At 47.7% G+C, this 14,825-nt stretch overlaps 1 protein-coding gene across 1 annotated transcript; it reads left to right on the forward strand.

The window, feature by feature from the left end:
- The first annotated feature begins 5,219 nt into the window (after positions 1-5,219).
- On the forward strand, positions 5,220-7,530 carry LOC112891947 (fructose-bisphosphate aldolase 1, cytoplasmic-like). The gene is made up of 2 exons (XM_025958965.1): positions 5,220-5,455; positions 6,311-7,530. Exons 1-2 carry the CDS (start codon positions 5,428-5,430, stop codon positions 7,357-7,359), a joined length of 1,077 nt encoding a protein of 358 aa, XP_025814750.1. The 5' UTR covers positions 5,220-5,427; the 3' UTR covers positions 7,360-7,530.
- The last annotated feature ends 7,295 nt before the right edge of the window (positions 7,531-14,825 follow it).

Raw genomic sequence — 14,825 nt, forward strand, 5'->3', positions numbered from 1 at the left:
AAATCTCATATTGATGCAGTCAAGCGTATTTTAAGGTATGTCAAGGGTACCATCAATTTTGGTATTCTATATAAGAAGATAAAAGACTGTCAGTTGGTTGGCTATTGTGTCGCTGACTATGCCGGAGACTATGATACACAAAGATCAACAACCGGGTATTCCTTCAATCTTGGATCCGAGATTATATCTTGGTGTAGCAAGAAACAACCTACTGTGGCATTATCAAGCATCGAAGCAGAATACCGATCAGCAACAATGGCAGCACAAGAGATCACTTGGCTTAAACAATTGATGAAGGATCTACATTAGCCAACAGAGTACCAAGTAAGGATTTTCTGCGATAACTTATCTTCTATCCGATTCGCTGAAAATCCAGTTTTTCATGCAAGGACCAAACATATAGAAGTTTATTACCATTATATAAGAGAAAAGGTCCTTGAGGATGAAATTGAGATGGTGCCTATCAAGACTGAAGAGCAAAATACCGATATCTTCACCAAAAGCCTTGATAGGGAAAAGTTTGAGAGATTTCGGGAGGCACTTGGCATGGTCGACAAAGCAACTATTGTGAGAAGATTGCCTTGAGGGGGAGTATTGAAAGAAAACAAGTCAATCTTCTAGAATACTCTTGACCATGCAAGAAAGAAGATATTTTGAAGGTGAAGATATTACCATGGATATAAATATTTATGGAAAGTTCTAGAGTCACTTGTCTTATATGGCAAGTGAAAACAATATCTAGAAATATTCTACAATATCTTTTGTTGTATGGTAAAGTAGAAAATATCTAGGAAGGTTCTAGAGTAGGGGACACATGTCATCACCATATGTGTCGCTATGATCTATATATATGAGAACCCCCTCTCCCTCCCCTAGTAACCTAAGAGGCAACAACACATACAAGCCACAAGCATAAGAGAGAGTTGGGGTTGTAGTGCTAGGTGAGTGTGTGAATGAGTGCTAGGATAGCAACTTAAGAAGTGTTCACACTCTCGTGTAATATTATTGTTCGTGTAATAAAGTGTTGTTCAAAAAAGTTGGTCTCCCAATCTGCTTCTATAGTTTCTAACTACTTAGTGCGTGGATTGTGATCTATCGAAGGTTGGCTTTGCCTCCGGGATCACAACGGTCCAAGCTTCATCTGAAGGTTGGCTCTGCCACTCGGAAGCAAGCTTCATCTGTAGGCTGGCTCTGCCACCCGGGAGTTAGAAGGTCGGCCCTACAGCCAAAAAGGACCAAAAGGCACTAAGTAATTAGAAATTATAGAAGCAGATTGGGAGACCAACTTTTTTGAACAACACTTTATTACACGAACAATAATATTACACGAGAGTGTGAACACTTCTTAAGTGGCTATCCTAGCACTCATTCACACACTCACCTAGCACTATAACCCCAACTCTCTCTTATGCTTGTGGCTTGTATGTGTTGTTGCCTCTTAGGTTACTAGGGGAGGGAGAGGGGGTTCTCATATATATAGACCATGGCGACACATATGGTGATAACATGTGTCCCCTACTCTAGAATCTTCCTAGATATTTTCTACTTTACCATACAACAAAAGATATTCTAAAATATTTCTAGATATTTTTTTACTTGCCATATAAGACAAGTGACTCTAGAACTTTCCATAAATATTTATATCCATAGTAATATCTTCACCTTCAAAATATCTTCTTTCTTGCATGGTCAAGAGTATTCTAGAAGATTGACTTGCTTTCTTTCAATAAATAAGCTAATTCAATCTACAACGGTTAAAGCTTTCACCACATAACTAGAACATCCTACGTGTAGTTAAGCCTAACAAATATGAAAGATAATAGAATAGCAACCTAAACAGAGGCCTAAAAACTAACGGAAAGCCGATTCCCGGAACAATCCCTCTTTAGATTAATGTAAAGCATCAAACGTATTGCCGAATCATTTAACTCGTTTGAAGGGCCTAATCATGTAGATCTTAAACCAAATTTTTAATAAATAAAGGCTAACCATAACAGATTGGATCTACTAATCAAAACAGAGCAAGGTGCTGCCCTTACACCCGAGATCGGGCATGAGGACAGCTAAACGTTTACAGGTGATGAACAATGCACGGATACAGTATAAAAACCGATGCATCCCTGTAAGCGCTAAGGTAATTAGTGTTACTCGCCATCAACAACGCTTCAGCACGAGAAACACAAAGATAAATAGATAGGAACGATGCTGCCCCGATCATGCGAAGCGTGATCGGGGCTGCATGGCACTTACCTGAGAGAAACCTTCAAACAGGGGTGGCGATGCGCTGAGAGTTGTTTGTGAATGTTTGTTGTTGTTATCCAATAACCTAGGATACATATTTATAGTCCGGAGACTTACCTCTCTTAACCAATCCTAATCGACTACAATACGAATTCTTACTATCTATATGTAAACTAATTTAAACTAGATACATGGCCAATCTGGCCTTAAACTGCCCGCGCAGGGGCCGGTTCGCAAGCCCATTACAATTATCCTTTGAGCCCATCTTGCTCGCGGCCCATCTTCTGACCCAGCTAAATTATGACGATAACAACCCTGAAGATGGAGGTTCAGAAGAAATCGAGGATGACTTCATAAGTATTTTGAAGCCTGTAGTACTCGGCTACAAAGAGCTAGGGGGCTTGTCAGATCTGGAGCCACATGACTGCTCACATGACGTAGAATATTCTAGAATAAGGGATGAGCCATGTCTCATACCTTATATTTATTGTAATGTACTCGGATACGAGTATGACTGGTCGGTAGAACTCCTAAACTAGTACGAGGCTAGGATTCCCTGTAACCCTGTCCCCCAAGAGTATATAAAGGCGGGCGGGAACCCCCTCCAAAGCATAACCAATTCAAGACAATACAAAGCACCATACAGGATCTAGACTATTACGCACATCGCGGTCCGAACCTATCTAAACCTTATATTGCTTGCACCTTCAAGTTTCTAATCACGGCGACACCCTATCTACAAATTTACTACTTCGGAATATCCCTCGGTAGGTTTGGCGGCTAGCTTTACTTTTTCTTCTAAGTATCATATAATTTTATTCTTTCATCGCAAACTAGTTAGAATTTTAGGGTTTATGCTGGTTGAGTGGATAAATAATTACAACAAGTGATATATATATATTTATTTATTTATTGCTTTCACTCCATATCCGAGGAAATATTCGTAACCGAGATAATCCATATTTGTATCTGTACCCGACAGATATATGTGTCCGAATCCAACTTTAGAAAAATATAAAAATAAATATAATAGCAGCGATATCCGTCTACGATCTGTTTACATCTCTCGAGAGCACAGGACCGGCGGACGACGGACGGAAGGCATGTAAAAATTCGGGTGGGTGACGGAGCTAGGAGCCGCGGCTCGGTTGCGCGCGTGCGTGCGACCGCACAGGAGCGAGGGAAGGGCAAAACCCGGTGGCTGCCGCGGGCCGGGAACGGGAGGCCGCCCAGGTTTTCGTGCACGTCACGTCACGTCTCCGGGAACCCTCTAGAGAGAAACGGTTCCGCTCTGCTGGCGTCGCGCCGCGAGGACGCGCGCCGCCCTTCCCACCTCCGTTCCGTGCGGCCGGCGACAAAACTGCGCCCACGTCCGGAGGCGGCAGGCCGTCAGCCGGTGGGCCCGCGCGGCGGCACGCGCGCGCAGGTGTCCCGAGCGCTGGGCCCGCATCGGCAGCGCGCGGATTCGGTGGATCGCGACGCTGCGTTGCGATCTGATCGGCAGCCCAGGACACAGGTCGCCCGCATGGAGACCCCGCGGGGGGGGGGGGGGGGGGGGGGTGGGGGGGGTAGGTGGCACGGTTGAGCCAGCCAGGCAGGCCAGGGGAACCCGTGGCATGGAATGGATATGGGATGAACAATGATGGTTGGTTTCTTCCAAGGTTGGATAACGAGTGAGCTCAGCTCAGCTCGATCGGGCTCGTGGCTCGTTATCTTAACAAGCATAAAACCCTACCCGACTCGGCTCGGTCCAGCTTGCGAGCCAGCTCGGGTAGCTCGCGAGCCAAATAAAAAAATCGAGACTTCGACAGGGCGGGCGGTGGGAGGTGCCGAGGCACCGATTTGATTGTGCAGCGGGGGAGCCGAGGGCATAGTGACGTGCGGAGGCCGCCGCCGGCGCCTGCAAATTTGCGTGACCGCGCATATTTGTGGGCGGGCAGAGGAGCGGACGAGCTCGGGGAGAGAAGGCAACAGAAGGATCGTTCATGGCGGCCCGGCGGTGCCGGTGCCCGTGCGGCCGCGCGAATCCGCAGTGACAAGCGCATTCGGGTCGGAGGGAGAGTCTCGAGGGGAGCGGGCGCAGGGGTCGACGCGTGGTGAGCTGGGCAGCTGACGGCCGTCCTTGGCGTCAGCGCGTCGGCGCATGGTGCCCCAGCGGCCTGGCGGCACCTCATGTGCACCTGCCGCTCGGAGCAGGGAGTTTGGAGGGGACCGGGCAGGATAGATGGGAGTGGGAGCAGGGAAGCTGGAGGGGAGCAACCAGCAAGAAAGCTGCAGGGCCGACGGGCGCCGAGCTAGGCAACCGGCGACCGTCCCTGGCGGCGCGACTCGAGCGAGAATTGGAATGACCGAGATGGAACCGCTCAAGTGGGCATGTGACTCTAGGGTTCGGTGGTTAAATGGGCTAGGAGCTTATTGGGCCGCTATATTTGGGCTGGCGGCCTGCTAGTGGGGGCGCAGCTTGTTGAGCTTGCGAGCAGCTCGTGAGCTTACTCGAACTTGCTTGTATACTAACAAGAACAAAGAGCGCAAAGAGCTAGCTCAAACTCGCTCGTTATACTAACGAGTACAAAATCCTGCTCGGTTCGTTAAGAATTGTACCGAGTTGAGCCAAGCGAGCTAACGAATAACGAGCAATTCGTCCGGCCCTAGTTTCTTCTTGGTAGAAGCTTGTTTCTTCTCGGTAGAAGCCTAAACGGGAGCATCTTGTTATGCGTCTTCACGGATAATCAGTTTGCATTTCTCGACACCAGCATGGACATGGACACACTGAAACACTCCTCGTTGAAAATACAGCCGGACGGGCACCTACACGCATCAATGCGCCGATGGGACTGGTAGTATGTACACCTTGTGGGAAAAAAAGAAAACAGGATAATGGCCCACACACAAAAGCCTAGGGACAAAAATAACCCGGTGCTCGTATCAAAAAAAGGAAAAAGTAACCGGGGGCGGGCACCGCACCTGGAATGGTTGGGATCCGCGATCCGCCGCCGCAAGCCTGGCGGCGCACCCAGATCGGACCCGTCTCTTTCCCCTCGCCCAAGCAGGAACCGATCTTGAAATAGCCCCCCGTCTCCGCGGCCGTCTCCCCCGCCCAACCAGCCAAACCATTCGCCCCGCCCCCAATCGATCTCTTCACCCTTCGCGATTCCCTCGTAACATCCCCTCACGCTCGCATCAACCATGTCGGCCTACTGCGGAAAGTACAAGGGTAAGATCCATCGTCTCCTCCTCCCGCTCCCCCTCCTCGTTTACTCCGTCTCTTCGTTGTCGATCTGCTCCTGTTGTCGTTGTTCGCTGTGGTGTATCCCCCAGATCTAGCTTACCTCAGTTGATGGATATGGTTATGATTTGTGGAGCTTTTTATAGATCTGTTTGCCCGTAGGATTTGTGGGAATATTCCGTACTGGCTGGTACTATGCTGGGTGGTGCCTCTCTGCTTAGCTTGTAGGGGTTTGGTTGTTTGTCGAAAGTGGTTAGGAGAATGAGCAGGGGTGATGCGCCTCTATGATCCGTTAATTTCTTGCGGGATTTGCTGATTTCCGTTCAGATCAATTGGTATGTGATGCTTAGTGGTACGTACGTGCTTAGCTTTGGGGGTCTGGTTGTTTCAAGAGGGTTTTCTCTGGTTTTGGATAGGATGATGTTGCTTCATGATGGTAGATAGTTTCTAAATTTATCTTGCTAGTATGCAATGTAATTTCTAGGTGAAACAGTTCTGGTTTCAAACGATATTAGCTGCTGTTAAATCAATCTGGTACTTTTGCTAAGCGTATTTCTAGAATGGAGCCATGCAAAGATGCATCAGGGATACACGAAGATGCATCTATTTTAGTTTGATCTATAAATAGCCCGTCTGTATTTCCTCTTGGTCATAGTTGCACAATTCTGTATGTATGTAAAAGCAGTATATGTAAACTGGACAGTGTTTTTTCAACAATGCCAGAGTGAGATTATTCAGGATAGTGTATCATTTGTTCTTGTTTAGTAAAACATGTTTGTCAATTTATTGGGTTATCAATACACACTACTTGTTAGTTCATTACCTTTGCTGATTATTTTGCAGACGAGCTCATCAAGAATGCTGCCTACATTGGCACCCCTGGCAAGGGTATCCTTGCTGCTGATGAGTCCACTGGCACCATTGGCAAGCGCCTTTCCAGCATCAATGTCGAGAACGTGGAGGAGAACCGCCGTGCACTCCGTGAGCTCCTCTTCTGCGCCCCTGGTGCCCTCCAGTACCTCAGTGGAGTGATCCTCTTTGAGGAGACCCTTTACCAGAAGACCAAGGATGGCAAGCCATTCGTCGATGTCCTCAAGGAGGGAGGCGTCCTCCCTGGCATCAAGGTCGACAAGGGCACCATTGAGGTTGCTGGCACCAACAAGGAGACCACCACCCAGGGCCATGATGACCTTGGCAAGCGCTGCGCCAAGTACTACGAGGCTGGTGCCCGCTTTGCCAAGTGGCGTGCTGTCCTCAATATCGGCCCCAACCAGCCATCGCAGCTTGCCATCGACCTGAATGCTCAGGGTCTTGCTCGTTACGCCATCATCTGCCAGGAGAATGGTCTGGTGCCGATTGTTGAGCCTGAGATCCTTGTTGATGGGCCACATGACATTGAGCGTTGCGCTTATGTCACCGAGATGGTCCTTGCTGCCTGCTACAAGGCTCTGAACGAGCACCATGTCCTCCTCGAGGGTACCCTCCTGAAGCCCAACATGGTCACCCCTGGCTCTGACGCCAAGAAGGTGGGCCCTGAGGTGATTGCCGAGTACACTGTACGTGCCCTTCAGAGGACCGTCCCTGCTGCTGTGCCCGCCATTGTCTTCCTCTCTGGTGGACAGAGCGAGGAGGAGGCCACCCTGAACCTGAACGCCATGAACAAGCTCAACACCAAGAAGCCATGGTCCCTGTCCTTCTCCTTTGGTCGTGCCCTTCAGGCGAGCACCCTCAAGGCCTGGGCTGGCAAGGAGGAGAATGTGGAGAAGGCCAGGGCTGCCTTCCTCACCAGGTGCAAGGCCAACTCAGAGGCCACCCTCGGCACATACAAGGGTGATGCTGCTGCCGGCGAGGGCGTCTCAGAGAGCCTCCACGTCAAGGACTACAAGTACTGATCTGCTCCTGTTTTGGACCTGCTGGCTGCGAGCATCTAGGTTGAGTTTGGTTTGACCGTCAGAGCGTGTTTGGAGATAGAAACTCCTTTGTAATAATCCTGAACTTGTGCTTCCCTTTTGTGGATGATGGTTGGCTACTTGTTATTCGTATATTAGTCTTTTTGGTGGTAATCTCGTATGCCTGATCCTGCCGACGGTAAATCGAGCAGCTGCGTTTTGTTTTGTCGTTGCTGTAATGCTGGTTATATATAATGGAAGAAACCATTTATGTGCTGAGCTGACCAGCGCGCAGTTGGTTTGCACTAACCTTTGTGAATTGTGGTGATTGCAGCGCTTTATACTGTCAAGTATGTGGCGATCTGAGATACTGTTATGTTCCTGAACAAATCGGTATGTTCCTGAACAAATCAACCATTTGGTTCATGCAGGGATCAAATTATCAAATGAGTTGGACACGATTGGTTTCTGAACATATTATTACTTCTATATCAGATGCCTCTCCCTTTCTTACTATCGATTTCAGAATAGTTATATCAGATGCTTCAGAGTAGTTTTCTATTTTCCTATGTTGGATTCGGTTGCCCTTGTTCCACAGCGTCTCATCCCCTGAGTCCTTGCAATTGGAGGTGGCCGATTTACTATACCGTCTGGGCAGGAAGTGGACTATTAACAGCAACTATACATGTAAGAACGAACAAGAGTTTGGTAACAACTCACTAGTGATCCTATATGACTACCAAAACGTGATTTCCATTTCCAGGAAGTCATAGATCAAGCCCTTATTATGCTGGCCATGATGTATAATTGGATATTTGCTATTCCCTGTCCATGTGGAAATGATGTTGGTCCAGAAAATGATGGAAGGAACGAGCAGGTTCTGACAGAAGCCTACCTGATAACCTATGAAACAAGTAGAAACAACAACCACATCAGTTCGTTGCATTGCCCTTGAATTGAAGATAAGCTACAAGGCGAACGCGAACCTCCTCAGACCTCGGCGACGGAGTTGCCGGCCGTGTACGTCCTAGCGATCGACTCTGCTGACCTCACTCCACCTGAGAGGATCCAATGCACAAACTAGATGTACGTCGCTACAGAGGTGAACCACAATCGTGTGAGCGTGACGGCACCCAACGAACCCCTCTTCCTACCTTATGTCCATTTTCTCGCTGCCACTCATCCCCAAGTAGTGCATGCTGACATGTTGTTCCCTACTTCATCCATACATGATTAAGGACCCTAACCTATCGAAACCATCCAATGATATAGTAGAAAGGGAAGGCAGTAAGTATTACTCTGACTACTGAGTAGACACTGTCGCCCAGCAGTTGCTCTCTGTGCAGCTCAATGGAAGGCTCTCCAGGAGAAGAAAATGGAGGAGCTGGAGAAAGGAGCGCATAAAACTCTCTGATTCACGGAAAGCGAGATGGATCGGAGGTCACTGTCAATGGATATATATGATATACCATACATAGGTACAGGTGAATGAATATAAATTAGTCAGCGGAGATTTAATATATTACAGTTCAGATGTGGGCATGTGAATGTGCACAACTTCATATAGTTCACACGAACTTTGCTCAAAAGATGATCACAAAAAGAATAATGGAATCTCTGCAGCCGAAACATTGAAACAGCATGGGTCCTCTTCTGCCGTCTCTAGCGGATCGTTTTGGATCTCGATCGTGCTTCATTTCTTCCCATGTTTTTCTGAAAATTTTCTATCCAATAGAAGTCCTATTGTGCAACTCTACAGTCCATATATCAACCCTTCATGTGAGAACTCAGCCAAGACATATCGCATATTAAAGAAACTATTCATTTCGAATACAACCTCCATTTTTATTCCCTTTATGCGAAGCGCTTTTGGTGAAACTTCACCAAAACTAAAATAAACTAAGACACCGTTAGGGAGCATGCTGCCCTTATCAGCCCAATCTATCGATGCACAAGGTGGGGCGACAAAGAGCGAAGGCAAATCGTTCTTTCCTGATTCTGCAGAACAACATCAAGGATCAAATGGTGGTTGAATAGTGAGTACAGTGACGCAAGTCGGCAAGGTTCAGTCCAGGATCAACGAGAAAAATGGAGGGGTCAAATTGGGCTGATACCAGCATGCAATGGGATTTCCTGACTCCGCTCGGTCCGCAACACCATTAGATAATTTGCATAAGTGCGCAAATGATTAGCTGCACTACTCCGCTCAATACGAGTAGTGCTCTTTAGTCTCGGGTAGTTGGTAGGTATGCAAGCAGAGAGCAAATCATCATATAAAATCATCTTTAATTTCCCAACCCAGATCAGCTGCTACAGGGCAATAGGAAATGCCATTTCTCCCGCGGCCGTTCGATCTGCACTCGGGCTGGGCATTCGGGTTCGGTTCCTCGGTTCCTACAGAACTTGGTTCCTAGATAATAGGTACTGATCGGTTGTTTTTAGAGGCAGGAACCGAGCAACTTCGGTTTCGGGTAGTTCAGTTCGGTTCCGGTACTTACCGAAGGAACCGAAGTTTCAAGATGCATAAAAACAGCTCATTCAATAGCAAATTTTGACAGCACCTCCTCTAATTTTAGCACCAATCCAAACATCAATTCAAACAAGCAACAGTAGCATTATAGTAGCAGCATTACATCAATTCAAACAAGCAACGGATGATATTAGAGTTTTCACTTGGACCGAACTTACATTGGGTCTAATGGGCTGAATTTCGGTTCTTCGGGAGAACCGAGCCCAAGTACCGAATATCCCGAGGAACTTCGGTTCCTTAGGATCATGGAACCGAACAGGAACCGAACTTCTTCGGTTCCGGTTCCTTCGGTATCGGTTCTCGGTAACTTCGGTTCGATTCTCGGTTCTCGGGTTTTTTTGCCCAGCCCGAATCTGCACCCCACCATTCGACCGTCAGCCAACAGACATCCTCGGCGCCCTTGCCCTCTGCTCCCGGTTCTTCGCCGCACACAAGATTCCAAGGGTTGTGACCGGGTTCTAACTTTGAGTGCTGATGGAATCAGTCGGTAACAAGACACTACTAAACCTATCTGACTACCAAAATGTGATTCTGGCCATACAACTGGATATTTTCATGTACTGCATTTGCTTGTGACAAAGGTTAGTTCGTGTATGTCGGGTTTGAAGTATAGCATATAAGGGGCGGAGCCATAAATTACATACAGGGAGCAATGTTGGAAATAGCCTGCTATAACTTCGCTATAGCCCGCTATTAGATTTTTAAGAGATCTACCACTACGCTATGCAATATTTGTCTGCTATGTCCCTGTTATCGCCATAATTTAGGCGGGCTAGAAAGTGGGCCGTGGAGCAAGATGGATTTGAAGGATAGTTATAATGGGCTTGCGAATCGGACCCTATGCAGGTGTTTTGGGCCAAGGATGGCCGTGTATCTAGATAGGTATGTATGTTTAAACAGTTTAGATAGAGATAGTTAAGATTTATGTCGTGTTTGGTTAGAAGAGGAAAGTCTACGGACTATAAATATGAATCTTGGGTAAACAATAGAATCAATCAATCATTCACCAACAACTCTCGGCGCATCGCCACCCCTGTTTTAGGGTTTCTCGGGTAAGTGCCATACGGCCCCGATCACGCCTCGCGTGATCGGGGCAGCAATGTCCTTGCTTGTTCACCTTTCATGTTTCTCGTTCTGAAACGTTATTGATGATGAGTAGCACTAGTTATCTTGACGTTTATAGAGTAGCATCAGCTCTTCCATGTTTTAATCGTGCTTTGCTTATTATCTATGAACGTCCAGCCGTCCTTGTGTTCAATCTCGAGTATAGGGATGGCGTTTTGCTCTGTTCTCATTTAGTAGATCTAATTTATTACGATTAATCTTTATCAACCAAAGATTCAGTTTAACATCTGTTTGATTAGGCCCTTCAAATGGGTTGAATGTTCTGGCAGTATGCTTGGTACTTTATGACAGCTTAAAAAGGGACTGTTCCGGGAATCGGCTTTTGGTTGGTTTTTAGGCCTCTATTTAGGTTGTTGTTTCGTTACCTTCCGTATCTGTTAGGCTCAATTACGTGTAGGATGTTCCGATTACACAGTGAAAGCTTTAATTGTCATAAATTGGATTAGCTTAATGTTTACAAAGCAAGATTTATATTATCATCGGGTATATTTGCTTCGTTTATAGATCCGATCTGGTACTGAACACAATCAGCTCTTTACAGCCGATACCGGGAAACATCCGATGAGCCGATCACGGCTCGGACTAATGTTTACATGTGTCTGTGCATGCAGAAAACTAACATATAACACCTTCCTGACCAGGTACAAGGTCAGGTGGCACGCCTAGCGATCCAGAAGCCAGGACGTGTGCCGGATCTCGGGCCGTTGACCAAGAGACCGGAGCCCACCAGCAGTCCCGGGAGCCTCCCGGCTCCTCGTGTTGCCTGTCGCTGCTCGCCAGTGGGTTTTGACCGACAACACATTCTGGCACGCCCGGTGGGACTATCTTCATCATCTTCATCATCTTTATCAACTTTATCATCTTCTTCGACTCCATCGACTGCCGTTGACGGGATGGCGAGGGATGAACCGATCACCTACGAGGAGCTGCCTGCTGAACATAAGCAGAGATATGACGAGATTAAGGCTCTCCTCGAAGCCGATCTCATCGGCTCTTTTGAGAGGACCCGCCACCACGGTGTCAGGTGGAAGGGGTTTTCACCCGAAGGTGCCCTTGACGGAGTGGATCTATCCACCCCGTCGGAGGACCGTACCAGAGCTCTATGGCAGGAAGTAAACTACGTGGTGCCTCACTCGCTACATCGACATTCTGAGAGCTTGGTTAATGCTTTCGAGCGTGTTGCGCTGTGCGTGGTTCAGGAAATTATGAAGCATTAATATTCTCCAACGGGACCTACCTTGGGGAGTTACAAGGGAGAATTGCCGTTTCAGGCTAGGCCACCACTGCCTTATGCGCTTGCAGCTGCAGAATCACATGGCTCTTCGGCCTATGTTGTTTACAAAGTGGGAGGTGATCCTTTAGATCACTAATTCTTCAGCGAGCTGCCCAAGGAGATCCTGCATGGATATATGTGTGCTTATATACCGGACAGTAATTATCCGGTACATTCAGTACAGAGGGCAGCTGGAGGAGTTTCTGGAGCGGATGCAGACAAACAAGCGTGGCTAGCTGCCTATGCTACCGGGCCGAGTCACGATAGCACACACTCGGCCCTAGGAGCGCAAACAGTAGATCAGATCAGTGCCATCTTAAGAGATCAATTTGGCATTTTACCAAAGAGGAGGGCGATCGGCTATACCAAGCCATATCCTAGTGATTACGATTTAATTCCTTTACCGCCTAATTATCGGCTTCTTGAGTTTACCAAGTTCAGCGAAGCAGAAGGATCTAGCTCTATCGAACACGTGAGCCGATACTTAGCGCAATTAGGGATGATCTCGGTATCGGATCCCTTGCGAGTAAGGTTTTTCTCGCAACCTCTCATAGGGCCAGCCTTTGGGTGGTATACATCATTAGGCCCTGATTTGATCCGCACCTGAAAGCAGCTGGAGGAGCAATTTCATATTCAGTATCACTCGGAAGCTACAGAAGCAGGAATTGCTGACTTGGTGCAAGTGCGGCAGAAGCGTGGGGAGACTGTAGCAGAATACATCCAACGCTTCAAAGAGGTGAAAAACCGGTGTTACTCAACCCGGATTTCGGAGAAGGAAGCGATCGAGCTAGCATCTTTGGGATTATTAAAGTCGATCAGGGATCTGGCTTTTCAATTGGAGTATAATTCTCTAGCGTATTTGATACAGAAGTTAACAACGTATGAGCAGCGCCATCCCGAGCTATACCAGGATAAGTTCAAGCGTCAAGTGATGATGATCGACGCAGAGGAAGCTGAAGACTCTGGGGATAATCAGGAGGTGGCAGTCACAAAATGGACTCGGGGGGCAAACCCCGTGTCCTGTAAATGGGCGAAACAAACAGGGCCTGCGAAAGGGCTCGACTTCGACATGAGCAAAGTTGAACAGATATTTGATCTGTTATTAAAAGAAAAACAGTTGATGTTTCCTGAAGGTTATAAGCCTCCTACTGCGCAGGAACTGAAGGGGAGATCATATTGTAAGTGGCATGACTCTTTCACCCACAGCACAAGCGGCTGCAAGGAACTCCGTCGACAGATCCAATCGGCTATCGAGCAGGGCCGATTGATCTTGGGCCAAACCGCCATGAAGGTCGATACCCAACATTTCCCGAGTGTGAACATGGTAGAGGGTTGTGACCGATCTGCGAGGAGGCAATTGGATTTCACGCTCGGCATCAATATGGCAAGGTTGGCACCACACCGCCGAACCAAGAATAAAGAGGCTAATCCTAGCGATCGGCCCCAAAAAGAAGAAAAAGGATATGTCACAGAGGAACAGGTGAGGCTTGTCAGGAATCAGTGGCCAACTTCTTCTGATCTCCTCAGAAAGAACGAGTACCAGTACCAACAGCGTCTCCGGCGTGAGTCAGAAGAAGAGGAGTATGAGCGCCATACTGGAAAGCGTTTGAAGAAATAGGAAGATGCGCGTGATCATTGGCATTGCCCGTTCTTCAGGTACTGTTGGGATTCCGGCATGAGTCGATTACCTACTACCAAGGACTGCCCAAAGTGCGGACCTGAGAGGCAAGATGCAAGGGGGCTCAGTCTTCCGGCGTTTGGGACCTGTGCCATCTCAGCAAGAGCAGATTCAACCACCACAAAGGGGGGGTGGATTTTGGAGAAGAAGAAGATAAGTATCATCATCCGCGATGGTGCCCTAATGGACTCAATCGTTCTCAGAAACGCAGGGTTCAGCGGTTGCGCAGCTTGGAAGAAGCTGAGGCTAGATATCTCGAGTCATTAAGGAAGGCGCGCCCGGATTTGGCGGATAAGGTCCACCATGTGCAGAAAAGGGAATCGCGCCCTCCCAGGAAGGAGTGGTGGCCGAAGTCGACAAGAGCCGATGTGAGGACATCAGCTGATACACATATGGTATTTGTGCTCCCTGCAGAATTCCACGCTTGAGCCCATGAGGAGTCATCGATAGCCCAGCTTGACTTGGGGCCGCGGCCGGTAATATCTGAGAAACCACAAGCAAAGAATTATAAGCATTTGAAGGCCTTATATCTCAAAGGTTATATAAACGGCCAACCCATCAACAAGATGTTGGTTGACACAGGAGCAGTAGTCAATATAGTGCCATACTCAGTACTTCATCGTTTGGGGCAGTCAACTGGGGATCTGATCAAAACCAACGTCACACTAAGTGATTTCAACGGACAGACATCAGAAACTCAAGGTGTTCTTAGTGTGGATCTGACCGTTGGAAATAAGACTGTCCCGACTTCTTTCTTCATCGTCAACAGCAAGAGCACATACAACATCTTGCTTGGTAGGGATTGGATCCATACCAACTGCTGCATCCCTTCCACAATGCATCAGTGTCTAATTCAATGGGAT

The sequence above is a fragment of the Panicum hallii genome, chromosome 1 (genome assembly GCF_002211085.1).
Source record: "Panicum hallii strain FIL2 chromosome 1, PHallii_v3.1, whole genome shotgun sequence".
Taxonomy (NCBI): Eukaryota; Viridiplantae; Streptophyta; class Magnoliopsida; order Poales; family Poaceae; genus Panicum; species Panicum hallii.

Coding starts and splice junctions, on each gene's coding strand:
- LOC112891947 (XM_025958965.1), top strand. CDS start 5,428: ATGTCGGCCTACTGCGGAAAGTACAAGG. Junction 5,456..6,310: donor CTACTGCGGAAAGTACAAGG/GTAAGATCCATC, acceptor ATTATTTTGCAG/ACGAGCTCATCAAGAATGCT.